This window comes from Amblyomma americanum, chromosome 5 (genome assembly GCF_052857255.1).
Source record: "Amblyomma americanum isolate KBUSLIRL-KWMA chromosome 5, ASM5285725v1, whole genome shotgun sequence".
Lineage (NCBI taxonomy): Eukaryota > Metazoa > Arthropoda > Arachnida > Ixodida > Ixodidae > Amblyomma > Amblyomma americanum.
This window is the reverse complement of record NC_135501.1, coordinates 65249757-65264534: the sequence shown is the minus strand read 5'-3', so window position 1 is coordinate 65264534 and position 14778 is coordinate 65249757. Positions and strand designations below refer to the sequence as shown.

The window sequence follows — 14778 nt, the reverse complement described above, 5'->3', positions numbered from 1 at the left end:
TAGATTGTCGTTTTTTACGCTAGCTTTTAGTCGACACACCTTTCAGTCTGTGCGTGGTAAAAGGTCCTGAACACTGTCAGAATCCGATAATACACTGCAGTGCGACAAAGAGTAAACCCTGTCTGTGCAATGGTTGATAACGCATGCTGACCGGACACCCCGTGTCTCTTTTATAGCCCTCATTTCAGTGCTTGGACACATGCCACTCGGGCTTCACAGGAGCCCTGAAGACCGTAGAATTGCGGAATACACCGGCCTTACCTATGGCATAGCATATGCTCATACTTTTACGTGACAGCATTAAGTTCCCGTTGTGGTTCCAGCGTTAGCCGGTGGTGAAAATCGCCATTGGTCGAGAAGGCCGAGACGTCACACGTTCAGCTCTAGAATGCAAATGATTAAAACTTAGGTGAAATTGAGATAATGGGGGCTTAGTATGACTCACATATCATTCCGACATGTAAGGATGCAAATTGAGCTGAAAACAAAATTGGGATAATTAGTTCGCAATCGAATACATTTCCCTCGGGTGGCTACTGTAGTAAATGTATTTAGTATTTAGCCGTCTGCAGCTACTGTATTCAGCTACAGACTGTAACTTCATCTGCAAGTCATGAAAACTGCAAGGCAACATTTCGGTGCAGCTTCTCTAAGTGGGGACCACAATATCGCTGTCACAAAGGCAGGCAATAACTTGCCAACGACCGGAAGTAAAATCATGTAATGGCTTAGAGGACCTCAGGCTACGCACCAAACACACGAAACACTCCATAAAGATTGACTAATCAAATGTGTTTGCCTGGCACCTCTAGTGTGAAATTTAACCTTAACTACACTCACGAAATGACTCAAACACGTTGACCAAAATGCTCATGACGGCCACTTTATGAACGATAAATTATCAACACACCTGAAAGCCCTGATACGCAGCCCAGCTCGTTTAGCTCCGCGGCTGACTGTATAGTCGCGCTGGATCTAGTGCATAAGTAGCTTCTCATGTTAGCCAAAAACTAACTCAGTAACCGTCTAGCAGCTCCAGGAACCTGCCTAAGGATATGCCGCACCTGCCCACAAAAGCAGTTGGTCAGTATCCTCCATTACACATTCCTTTATAGGTATAGCGGAAACACGTGTGATTGGCCAACGAATAACGCAGGTACTGAGCGTAGTTGTGCGTAGTAGCACTGCTAAAAGCCGCACTGTTGTGATCTCTTAAGACATGCGTAACAGCTTGAGAATTTCGTGTGGAGGACGGAGCATAAAGATGGAGCAGCAGAATTCTGTAGAACTCCTTTAAGATATGATAGGTTTCAAAAAAACCTCCGGCTTATCAGTATCTGAAAAGAAAACCGCACTGGGTATTCTTCGCCATGTTTTTTTTTTTCGAAACCCGCATCTCTTATTGTTACGGTACACGGTCACGAGGCGAAGAAGACGTTGTTCTGTCGCTGGGCAGTCGACGACGACAAGGACGCAGCCGCTAATGCTTGAGTGACCTATTTTCTGGTGTGTCTTCTGTGTACGTCCTATGGTTCCTGCTGCTGAAATAATCTCGTAATAATATATTCCTAATTTATTATCTTCTACCATATCGTTTTGTAAATTCAGACTGCTCAGATGCGCGTGGATAATAAGGAAGGAAATTTCAAAAATTCGCCCTCGCTATCTCTGCACAAAGTGTAGAGTAAGGCGAACAGGGTTAGAACCCCCCCCCCTCCACATTCTTCGACATTGGGCATCTGTATAGCCTAAATAAAATCTTGTTTCTTTCGATTACCTTCGTATGATGTGCACGCCTCAAATTCTTTTCCATGGATGCATAAGCCCTATCACTGCACTTGAATAGTGTCGCATTGCAATGGCAGATAAGATTCCTTTATCGTACGGGGCTTTGTGTACACATGCCTGCGCGAAGCACTCTCAAGAACCTTGACCCCACTCGCGCCTTTCCACCCATTGTAGCACATGTGGCTGTTACATGAGCTTCCCAGTCACTGACGCCCTCGTGTTCCCCAATGATAGGAACACTCGTAAAATAGGCCACCCTTTTTCCATGCCTCGCAGTCAGGTCACACTAGGTGAGTAAGCCAATCGTATGCCATATTAAAGAAACATGAAATTAAATTTTCGTGTCCGAACTCAGTGCTATACGATTCGCTGCCCTGTTATAGTTTCTAACGGATTTCAATGTTTTGCCAAGATGACTGTTTGTGTGTTTATTTTGTTTGCACAGTATGCCAGGCGACTTTTTCTAAGGGTTGCCGATATCTCTATGTGGTTTGTGCCGGTGGATACGACAGCAAGTCGGACATTACGTATCTTATATGGAGCAATAATTAGACGAATAAATTAAAAAACAGTATCTAAACAACTTTTTAATTTTTTTATCCCATGCGCCAAGAGAATATTCCGAAAGAAACAAAGCCGCCAACATGCAAGACGAGCCCTGAATTAAAATTTTCATAATGGGCAATGTGGTTAGGAATATTAGACGTCAAACGTCAAACTGCGGATTTAAAAGGTCGTCGATATGGCGCACACTGTGCACATAGTTATTGGAATGGCGGCGCTCGCGTTTTTATGGATCAAATACAGCAGCTGTTTTTGTATTTGATGATGTAGAAGAAGTTAACTTGATTTCAGAGACGATATAGCGCGCAGCGACGGCAATTTATAAATGTGTAATGCGGGAACCCAATTCAACCAGCTTTCAAAGGTGTATTTTTTACGCTCCATATTTCTAAACACGTTGCCAATTAAGAAAATTTTAAAACAGTGCTCATCTTCGAGGTTGACGACCTTCAATTTCACAATTACTGGCACCCAAAGCTTGAAATAAAAGTTAGATATTTTACTTAATAATTGTCTAATTATTCAGCTCTGCCACGTACATGTCCGCCTTTTTGTACAATTTACCTGCAGAGATCTCACCGACGCCTCTCTCAAAGTCTTTAAAATAAAAAAAAAATGTAGGGTGTTAACGTAGTTAAACAAAGCAGACCTGGGAAGGCATGTGTATAGCCTAATTGATCGCATTGTCTTCACGCATGGACTAGTCAAAAATCGGGGCCCATTAGGGGAGGTACGTGGATTTATCGTTAGTCCGCCTGCACTGCGCGCAGCCGCGCGGAGCTTTACTTGGGTTTTCGTACACCCTTTCTTTGCTGTTGCATGTTAAAATTGGTTGCGCTGCTGGTCAACAATGGTAACCACAGCGCGGGGCAAATGTATGGAGAACAGAGAACATATTTTTCATGATTGTTTTTGGCACATATATACTTTCAGTTACTTTCAGTCTAAAAGATGTTTCTGGTTATGCGCGTTTAACGTCCCAAAGCGACACAGGCTATGAGGGGCGCCGTAGTGAAGGGCTCTGGATAATTTCGGCCACCTGGGCGTCTTTCACATGCGCTGACATCGCACGGTACACAGGTCTCTAGAATTTCGCCTCCATCGAAATTCGACCGCCACGGCCGGGATCGAACCCGCGTCTTTCGGGTCAGCAGCCGAGCGCCATAACCGCTGAGCCACCGCGGCGGCTTTCAGCCTAAAAAAGTGATTTCTGAAAAACACTGCATGTCTATATTTGAGCATTCCGTACAATTCAGATAATGTGTGTCGACGCAGCACAGGTGTTGTGTCAAATGGCGCAGCTGGCATTTTATAATAATAATAATAATAATAATTGGTTTTGGGGGAAAGGAAATGGCGCAGTATCTGTCTCATATATCGTTGGACACCTGAACCACGCCGTAAGGGAAGGGATAAAGGAGGGAGTGAAAGAAGAAAGGAAGAAGAGGTGCCGTAGTGGAGGGCTCCGGAATAATTTCGACCGCCTGGGGATCTTTAACGTGCACTGACATCGCACAGCACACGGGCGCCTTAGCGTTTTTCCTCCATAAAAACGCAGCCGCCGCGGTCGGGTTCGAACCCGGGAACTCCGGATCAGTAGTCGAGCGCCCTAACCACTGAGCCACCGCGGCGGGGTAGCTGGCATTTTCAGTAATTTTCAGTACATCATTTTGTGCGCCATTCACGCAATACGTGCGCGATCATTCCGTGCATACTGCGCAAGCAATAAAGAAAGAGCTTTCTGTGCACAGTGAGTGCACGCAATTTAATGCATGCACTTTCCACCCTACAATCGTAGATAGTCGAAAAAATATGTTTAGTAATTATATAGACGCGTGAAGGCAAAACACACTCTTGAGTGACCTTCACTGTCCACGCTAATTAATATACGCGACACTAATCGAATTTAACGTACAGTTGCATAACCGGTTCCCACGATGTGCCGACTCTTCTGCGGAGCAAACAGGATGACTGCTTCGTGAAAAGCCGTGGCTAAATCATAGTTCATGATCCACTGCTCCGTTATAGGAGTTACGTTATAGGAGTTGCCGTCGTATCCGTGCGGGGCTCGAAAGACTTCGCAATTTCTAATGTCACGAGCACAAAATCGACGTCAAAGCACCGACATCACTAACACATGAAGAAATGCGACCCGAAAGCATCTGTAACCGCCGCCGCAAAGCAGGCGATAGCGCCCGAGATAACGCGCCTGAAGTTCGTGAAACAGGCAAACCATGCGCGGGGGCTGCAACGACCGCGCGGGTCAGAAATACAAAAGGGATGTAGAGAGAGACAGATATCTGTTCTTTCCGAGCCTTCTTGCGGTTAGATCTTGTTCTTTACTACAGACGCTAGCGCCAATTCCTATTTGAATCATGTTCATATCGTTAGGCACACCAGTTACGACTTCGGTGGAGGGCCCTCAAATTAGGCGGGACAGAAGTTGCTCACGCTTTCCTCCTCCTGTGTCAGCTTTTATCATCACCAGCAACTGGAGCCTAACTATGTCGTCTAGAGGACAGCGGCCTTTCCAACGTCCCTCCAGTAAATCCTTTCTCTCTAGAGTTACGGCGACTTGATGCTCTATTCCGCATGTTTCCGTCACATATACATTTCCGTAATGTAACCAATACAAGCAGGGGCATCTGGCAATGGAAAGTTAACTTCGTACAGCACGTGTTCACGCGTAGCAGTTATATATGCAGTCAGTTTATAGAAATTCGTAAACACTGAGCAGTGCACTAACGCAAAGCAGCGGTGCACCAGCAATGATGCAAAACAAACGCATTCTGCCCTCGCGCAGTGAAAACAGGCCACTTGAAACAATGCCAGAACTGCTCCCTGAGCTTCGCGTTGGATTTTAAGGGCTACAACAATCCGATTAAACGTTTAGTTTTCCTGTTACCTCTCCAAGTATTATTGCGGGCAAAAGTAACAGACCCCCTCCAACTTCCGACCGCTGCCGTTCTGCGTGGGGGGCGCCACCTTACAAAGCACTTCTGGTGTCGAGACCGGCGCAGTGGGGCCTTCTCGAAACCAAAAATTTGAAGGACGCTTAAGCTTCGTCTTTAAGAATGAGACGTGATAGCGTGTTGTAGCGCTGCCAAGGAGTGCACGGAACGCCGTCGCCCGTTCGGCGCGACCCGTGGCCCGTTGGACAATTTAAGGAAAGGACGCTTGTCTCACATATCTTGGCGGACACCCGAACCGCGCCGTAACGGAAGGAAATTGAAATTAAAATTGGTTTTACGGAAAGGAAATGACGCCTGTCTCACATTTCTCGCTGGACACCCGTACCGCGCCGTACGGGAAGGAAAATCCCTTCCCTTACGGTGCGATTCAGGTGTCCACAGAGATGCGCCATTTTTCGCTCACGGACAACGCCGCCGACGACACCGGCTTTTCTGCGACACGAGATCCTTAACGCTGTCGCGTTAAAAGTGCTTTGTCAGGAGGCTGCCCTCCGCGGTGGCTCAGTGGTTAAGGCGCTTGTCTAATAAGCCGGAGTACACGGATTCGAATTCGACCGCGGCGGCCACGTTTCGATAGAGGCGAAACGCAAAAGGCGCCCGTGTGCTGTGTGATGTCAGTGCCCGTTGAAGATCCCCAGGTGGTCAAAATTCTTCCGGATACCTCCACTACGGCAGCTCTTTCTTCCTTTCTCCTTTCCCTCCTTTATCCCTTCCCTTACGGCGCGGTTCGGGTGTACACCGATATATCTGAGATATTTCCTGCGCCCTTTCAATTTCTCATAACCAATTTAATAATAATAATAATAATTGGTTTTCGGGGAAAGAAAATGGCGCAGTATCTGTCTCATATATCGTTGGACACCTGAACCGCGCCGTAAAAGAAGGGATAAAGGAGGGTGTGAATCAATTTCCATTTTCAATTTTTGTCAGGAGGCGCCCGCAAGCAGAGTGGCACGGGTCGGAACTTGGAGCGGTGGTCTCTTCTGCCCGCGATAGCACGCAAGGAGGAAGCGTACAGCTGCCGTCTGCGCCGCATGCAACCCCCAGCTCAATTACTCAAAGTCAGGATCTCCTCAAATGTGGGATCTTCACGGACCGTTCCGGCAGGCAAGGGCAACACAAAGCCCAGCTTGAAAATTGTATATGAGGAGTCCCAGAATTTCATATGTTTTTCGTATGGCTCATAATAAAATGGTTTCGTTTATGGGGGCTGTAACGTACGAAAGCGACTCAGGCTATGAGCGACGCCGTAGTGAAAGGCTCCGGAAATGTCGACCACCTGGAGTTCTTTAACGTGGACTGACAACGCACAGTACACAAGCCACTAGAATTTCGCCTCCATCTAAATGCGACCGCCGCGGCCGGGATCGAGCCCGCGTCTTTCGGCTTAGCAGCCGAGCACCATAGCCACTGGGCCACCGCGGCGGCCCATTTGAAAACGATATGGTACAAACGGATCCTCAATGGGCTATGTGGACGATTGATATGAAAAGATACATTTCCATATGACGTCATGCGCACCATAAGAAAATCTTGAGGAAATCGTACGGATAGGATTACTTAGATATGCGAAAAACCTATGAAGAGAGATTTCCGCATATTTTCTATATACTACTAAATCTGTGTTCACATAATTTGGATATGCATGGATCACATGGAAGGGTTCAGTAAGGACGCGAGGTTTCCTATATTTTGAAACAGTGAGCTGAATACGCTTATAGAGCAACCATGTGCTGGAAGCAAAACTGATCCAACGAAAATGGCAATTCCCCGAGGTTGAGCACATTTGTGTGAAATGAATGAAATTACCTATTATCATCCAACTCAATCTAGCCCTGCAGATGTGAAAGCTGCGAAGTATCATATGTATTCTGCGTGTCAGTGCATTATAAGATTATAGCGAAAAGAGACGCAGCAGGGGATTACGGACGAATTCAAACGCTTTCACTGACGTTACAGTTGCACACGGCATACAGAAACAGAGAATAAAAGAATGCCGTAATGGCATAACAAGCAGGAATTGTACTCGTCCGGAGCCAAGCGAGCTCTTCGATATAAATGCAATTGCTCTGTGTCGTGTCTCTCCCATACAGACGGATGTTATAGCACGGAGAGTTGAGCTAGTTGGTGCAGCATCCTTAAACACAGCGCAGCGAACTAAGGACAAGCGAGTTCACGGGAAAGCGCTATCAACTGCTTGATTTTTTCGAGTAACACGCATATGTACAACGTTCCGGCAACCAAGTGAACCTGTTTTTTGTGTCCCTTACTCTGTCCGTCGTGCGGTATTTTGCGCTTCCTAGTTTACAACTTGCATCACCAACTAGCCCGGCAGCTTGCTCTCAAGTGTACATGTTTGCAGATAGAAGCACTTATATATATCAAGTCAAGTTACAGCATATCTTGACGAAGCTGGCTGATGTCAGTGTTTTTGTCTGCGAACATGTGCACTTGGTAGTCGGAACAATTGTGTACATATACGTGTCACTCCATTAAATCATACAGCTGATAGTCCGCGCATTCCTGTGAACTCGAGGCTGTCCTTTGTTGCGCTGGGTTTAAGAATAGACGAATGTTGTTTTCGGAACCTCGCACTCTGACTCATTCGTTGCCTTCCGACCGGCGAAAGGAGGGAACCTGTACTTGGTAACTTTGTTCGGGTAGAACTTGGGAAGTAAACCGGGTGCATCTCCCGCGAGGAACTGAAGCATCTGCTCTCACATAATCTGAAAGCGCCGGCTTATTGTATACCTGAAGCCATGATGACTTTGCTCTATGCTATACCTAAGTAATGTTCGTAATGCTACCTCGTGAGATTCGTGCCAGGATTTTTTGCAAAGACTGCTCGTCTGGCAAACCCGTTGAAATGAAAGGATGGAAAGCATGTGCGATGCCCGAGGAGTTCAAGAAAATCGTTATTGAGCGATAAGTATCTTGTGCATTGGGTGCAATCAAGTAGGGTGACGATTTTGGAGGCAAACGGACTCAAGTGCTAACATGACCAAACCTTTTCTGCCTTTCAGGCGATCTGAGAGCACGGGACATCAGGAATGCTGTGGATTTTCGACGCTACGGTTGGTTCCTGCGCGGTGGTCCTGCTTTCATGCGTGTTGCTTCGATGGCTTGGTGGCATTTCGAGTCGCAAGCAGAAATATGCGCAAGATGGACCGCAACTTCCTCCAGGACCAGCCGGTCTACCCTTCTTAGGGTGCTTGGAGACCCTTGTCAAAGGACTTGACCCCCGGAAGGCATTCGCTTGGTCCTGCTCTTATGGCCCTGTGATCAGGTACTCGCGACGTAAGCCGACGCAGCACAGGTAATTGGCCCAATATTGGAATCATATTGGCAAAGGCCGGCCCTGCAAAGAACCAGGATGGAACCATCCTGTTATGATATTGGGCCGATTACCTGTGCTGCTTGGGAATTAAGTTATCGGGGTGGTCAGCCCTCCGCGCATTCTTCCTCACTGTCTACACCCAAACTGTGCTCGAAACGCTGTAAAGAGGTTTTAATGTTGATTCTTTAATAGAAATAAAGGGAGTAAATTTTTCTTACAGCTGTTCTTTCGAAGCTTGTACCTGTCCAGAACCAGACACTGCCAGCTCCATTTTGTTGCCGACTGTTTCTTTGCTTCCATCATACGTAGGTTAGGTATGCAGAAAATTACTTTGGATTGAGTGGACAATTATGGTGGATTTAAGTTGAAGCATTTAAAAAGGCTAAGCGACATTTTTTGCGAGATTTTGATGCCAAGCACAGCTGCTTAGAAAAAAAAGGTCATCCGACCTTTGCCAAGATGGACAGATATTTTTACTGGATGCATCTCAAACCCGTTTCCTCTCTAGACGAGCGGGCGGCAACAACACAAAACACACTGTTTAGCTTAGTGTGGCTAAGCTGGTGTGACTGGAATCCAAGAGTAGGCAAGCCTAGCAGGGGGCGGCAGAAAGTTAGGTGGGCGGATGAGATTAAGAAGTTTGTAGGGATAGGGTGGCCGCAACTGGCACAGGACATGGTTAATTGAAGAAATATGGAAGAGGCCTTTGTCCTGCGGTGGGTGTTGTCAGGCTGCTGATGATGATGATGAGATTCATGCCTGAGAGAGCTACAAGGGGGTTATGTTTATCTCCCTCCAACATGCCCGTCGTCCACGCAGTTTGGCTGCACTCCTGGCCATGTCTATCTCCTCGCTATTGAACGCGTTCATGCGATGCACCGAGATATCACTCAATTCATATGACGGAAAAATACCCCGTGCCTTTCATTCTACTCTTTCCTTCTATGATATCCTTAGCGCAAACCGTGAGGACTGTATCACACTCCCTTCTCCTCGTAAGAGCTTGCATGGCCTGGAAGCAATCGCGTAGCGTATGATTCATACAGGCTCCTACCCAAATCTCAGCCCTCTGCACCCCTCCTCCCCTGCTTCCAATCCGGACACAGGATCATTCCTGCGGGGCTGTTCCCACGCTTTAGCTCGCATGAGCTTGCCCCGATCCTACAACCAAATGATGGGAGATAAGGTTGATCATGACAACCCTTGACGGCCAGCGATAGCTCATGAAGAGAGCCCACGCAGTGGTTGTCGCCACTGAGGTCCCGGACTGAGTACTCAACCCGGAATTTCGGTTGTCTTTTCGCGCAATAAATTTATTTCTATCTCTTCCTAGAGCATCTGTGTACAAAGAGGTTTTCTTGTGCGATGTTAACTGGCTCATCATCGCCACAGACGTATTTAGTGTCAAACAACTGTCACCATTTGCCGTTATTTTCTTTTCCTTTCGCAGGGTCAAAACTGGTCTATCCGAAACAGTCATCTTGAACGATTTGGATTCTATAAGGATGTTCCTGAGTCACAAGAATATGCTTTACCGCTCGCCGAGCTGGGTGCAGGGTGCCAGCGTAGACGTCGGTAAGTTAACACTTTCTGCGGGCTATCAGCTTGCGGCAAGGTCGCAGAACGGAAAGATTGCGAAGTTACAAGGCGGGAAAATGGCCGACACAACAAGGCACGAGGGAAAGACTGCACACACATGCGCGTCATTTAAAATTCAAAGCATTTAAAAAATATGAATAAGAAATGCGTTTCACCAAGCACCAACAACGTAATGCCAATTGCGGTGCAATGTCCCAAAGCTGCAAGTGTGCTGCGAGAGACGCCTTGGTGGCGCCTCTCACATGGGTTACACTGTGCGCTCTAATCGCACAATTCACGGACGCTCAGAATTGTACCTGAGCATGCGGTCGAATAAATTACAACTAAAGTCTGTGCGACGCGTTGAACAGATAAAATGGAGGCAATAACAGTCCTGCATCCCGTTATTTTTGCATAAATCCAGTCTTCACAATGTTCAATTCGCCTGGGCATGGTAGACCATGCTCATTCTTTCATGCGGAATTATCTGGGTGAAAAGCACTTGTCTACATCAAAAACAGTATTGCGCGGCCTTTTAGCTTTATACCTCAACGATAGTTCCGCGCATCTTGAAATAAGGAAAGAAACTTCCTATAGTAAGCGGTCGGAAACACCTGCAGGAAACAAAGCGAGTCGTGCACGCGTCAAGCAGTTCTGAGCAGTGTTTTGCTGTTTACGTTATCGCCATGCAAGCATTTGCACTCAATCTTCCATGGCTGTGCGATCTCATGGTGATGCGGTGTGAGAGATCAGTATTTTCACATCACCCATGACGCTTCCCTCCAGGCGTCAATGAAATCGCACTGGCGCGTCTTATACTGCGTCCGATATGAAAGCAAAGCTCGCACCATGTACTCCATTCTGGCCGAAGAGCTGCGAAGACCGGGGCCGGCGCCTTGGAGGGCTGGGCAATGGTACGAACAAGTTCAGCATAATATCACTTGCTTATTTTTGCCCTCGTGTGAGCCAGGCATTACAACACGAGTTTCTCTGATGGGAGTTCAGTTCTCGCTTCCGAAAGGCCTGTCGTGCTGAGAAGTTGAAACAAGCAGTGCGCATTAGACAGTTAATAGAAGTGATATCGTAAACCCTCATTTCGCCTAATCTTTCATTACCGGTAGCGACATTTCACTGTATAAGTATGAGCCACATTGGAAGTAATTCAAGTGCACTAGTTTGTACGGAGAGATTGAAAAAATTCGTTGGAGGCACTTAGATATCTCTTAACTGCGGGGAGGCGACAGTCAGTGGGCAGTGGGCAGCTTGCTCACAGCCCAGTTGGTAGGTTGTGATCACGTGACAAGATCACGTGACCTAGATGTAAGGAATGGACACTGCTACGTGACATGACCTAGGCGTAACGGACGGACACCGCAAGGTCACGTGACCGGACGGACGGCCGCCGCGAGTATGACCCATTCAATGCTTTTGCCTTAATATATACTGCCACGCTTTCAAAGATGCCCAGTGAATACAAGCTCCTGCTTTGCTCTAATGAGGAATAGTGATCGGGACACTATAATTCTTAATTTTCAAACCGCAAGCAGAACGGTTTCAATAGCGGGCTTTGCTTGAGATTTCTTTGTTCCACTTTCAACGTAAATTTAAACGAATGAATGAATAAATAAATAAATCGTTACTCTGTTAAGATATATGCCCACTCTCGACCAAAGGCTAAAAGCTCGAAAGTAGCTTGAATGTGCCTATGGCGATTACAAAAACCACACACAAACCCGCCGCGGTGGCTCGGTGGTTATGGCGCTCGGCTGCTGACCCGAAAGACGCGGGTTCGATCTCGGCCGGGGCGGCTGAATTTCGATGGAGGCGAAATTCTAGAGGCCCGTGTACTGTGCGATGTCAGTGCACGTTAAAGAACCCCAGGTGGTCTAAATTTCCGGAGCCCTTCACTACTGCGTCCCTCATAGCCTTAGTCGCTTTGGGACTTTAAGCCCCCATAACCCATAACCCAGAAAAACCACAAGAAAAGGCAGAATGTGGAGGAGCGCAGGAAGTCGCTTGTTCCAAATTTTATTCGGCACAAGCTTGGAGCAGCCAGACACCTGTGTCAAGGTGATATGTCTGCTCTGAATGGTTTTGCATAAACAAGAGCGGCCCTTCGACTACACCCATAGGCTTGCTACGCCATGAGGCTACGAGCAAGGCGTTGAAACACAATTGAAATACAGGACATTATTTCCCGACAATTGATTCTGGCTCGTGATTTTGATGATGGCGAGTGCATTAGAGGCGCCGCAATCGCCGATTGTAAGTGCAATGCGGCGTGGTCCAGCACTGACTTTCTTCTAGTCTTGTCTAGAGAAAAGCAAACATGACGTCAGAGCGGTTCGCTTTTGAAAAAAAAAATTGGCGGTGGTTTAGCTATGGTTAAACCTGGAGTGACGCGATAGCTACAGCTGGCGGAGTGGAACTTGGTCACATGATCAACCACGTGACGAACCACGTGATCAGTCACGGCGCCACGCCGCCGGCAGCGGCTCCGCACCACGTGACAGCGTGGCGGTGCAGCCACAGGGTGGCGGCGCCGCCAGGCTGAAGGCTCGAAATGATACCGTACTGTAGCTTTCGCTACAAAAGGTGTGTGGCTGCAACACCTTTCCCTCATTTCTTGACGTTTTCTGGTTTACTGGAGGTCCGCTCTATACCGAGTCGCCTCTTTTCGACCTAAACAAAGAAAATGAATCGATTCAGGCCACTATCAATTTGTGCTCAGTATTACTTCACAGTGTTCGAATCCAGCTGCTGCTGCTGCTACAAAAAAAAATGTCTCCTCACATTTCAGGCCATCGTAGTACCCAAGTATGCTGCAGCCAATAGAACCAAATCGTCAATCATATCAGCCAAGCTGCAGCCCCCTCTAGGACAAAGGCCTCATGCATTTCCCCTCCAATTCTCTATCCCCTGTGCAAGATCCTATCCGTCTAACCTTGCTAATCTCACGCCCCCGCCTGACCCTCTGCCGCTCCTTGTGATGCTCACCTTATTTCGGAACCCAAAAATCTCTATGGGACCGACGGTTATCTTTTCTTCGCTTTAGATGTTCTGTCCATATCAATTTCTTCTTCACTTAGGCTACGCTATCCTTAATTTGTCATTGTTCCCTGAGAAGCTCAGCTCTGTCCCTGCACATTAACGTCACCCCTAATATTTGTTTCTATACAGCTTCCTGCGCTCTAAATTAAATTTCAAAAGTTTTCCGTAGCCTTCAAGCTTCAGCCCCATAGGTCAGCATAGGGAAGATGCAGTTGTTTTATACTGTCATTTTCAGAGATAGTGCTAAGGTGATATTCACGACTCTTATTCCTGCTATTCAGATGTTCCCTGGTACAGTCTAGCCTTGCTGCAACGAGGAACTTGCTACATGGCAGGTTTTCATACATACCTGTTGTTTCAGGGAAGGTAATCACTAATTTTGTAATGTAGGGGTTTTGAGGTAAAGAAAAGCTTTTTGCGGCATAGTAATACCAGTGCTGGCGGACGTCAAAAAACAAGCAAATCATGATAAATTGTAAAGCGATTTACTAAATTGTAATAGTTATCTTTTTAACTATTACCGACAGGCACCTGATTGTAAACAGAGATTTCTAGCCGGCCCTTAGCTATAGCCATATCAGTTTTTATAATCTCGAAAATGCGGTTACCCTCCGTGCTGTAGTTCTACAAAATTTGGTTATTTCGACTAGTTACGTGCCCTAGAGGGGTTGCTTTCCCCTGCATGCTTTTTGAAAGCGCATGTATTTTGTCGAATAACAGCGGTGAGGGTAATCGCGTTATCGGAAATTTAAGAATTGATATGGCTATTACAAACACTCGGCCCCAAATTGCAGCCAAATTGCAATTAGGGGCCTATCGGTAATAGTTGAATATTAACTATTGCAGCTTACCTAGTCACTTTACTAGTTAACATGATTCGCATTTTTTTACGTCCGCCAACACTGGTATTACTATGCCCCAGAAAGATTCTCTCTAACTCAAGAACCCTATCCTTAAAAGATTTTCTGTGGTTTAGCTCTGGTTAACCCTAATTGAATTGCGAAAGCTTCGTTTCCTCGGCACGTCGTCTACGCAGCGTCTCATTCCGACGCTCTCGAAAACTCAAATCGGTCTCTTCCGCAGTTGAAGAGTCACTCCGGGACGTGGCACGACTTTTAGCCGCATCTTCGTTACGACGCTTCTCGAGTCGTGCGGCGCGTTCTTCTGGCGCCTCTTGAGTGCTTTGTCCTTCCTAGCTTAGTTCTGTCGTTGTTGCGTCTCTTTCGCGCTCTCCATAACGACTACAATACACCGAGGCGAAGCGCATATATATATATACCCCCCGCGAGGCGACACCTCCTCTTCCTCTGCCCTAGCGGAGCACTTCTGGTGGAGCGAGCGGCGACGGCAGCGGCGTCGACTGCGGCGCCATCTGTTGAAGCGCGGCTGCGGCGTTGCTAGGTATTGGAGGCTCAAGGTCGTTCGTCGGCCACGGCATACGGCATATGGCTGAATTGCGCGACGAGCCGATATGGCTCGCTCGCTGGC

At 47.2% G+C, this 14778-nt stretch overlaps 1 protein-coding gene across 7 annotated transcripts in view; it reads left to right on the top strand.

The window, feature by feature from the left end:
* The window catches only part of LOC144132500 (cytochrome P450 2J1-like), a 139978-nt gene that overhangs the window by 28573 nt on the left and 96627 nt on the right, over window positions 1-14778 (top strand). For 5 of the 7 annotated variants that reach the window (XM_077664964.1, XM_077664961.1, XM_077664958.1 and 2 more), the window contains 2 exons: window positions 8348-8610; window positions 10112-10236. In XM_077664964.1, coding sequence (XP_077521090.1) covers window positions 8375-8610; window positions 10112-10236 — 361 coding nt within the window. In that variant the 5' untranslated portion in view covers window positions 8348-8374. Of the gene's footprint in view, window positions 1-6254; window positions 6432-8347; window positions 8611-10111; window positions 10237-14778 lie in introns of all 7 variants that reach the window. The other 2 variants (XM_077664960.1, XM_077664959.1) reach the window with 1 other exon arrangement.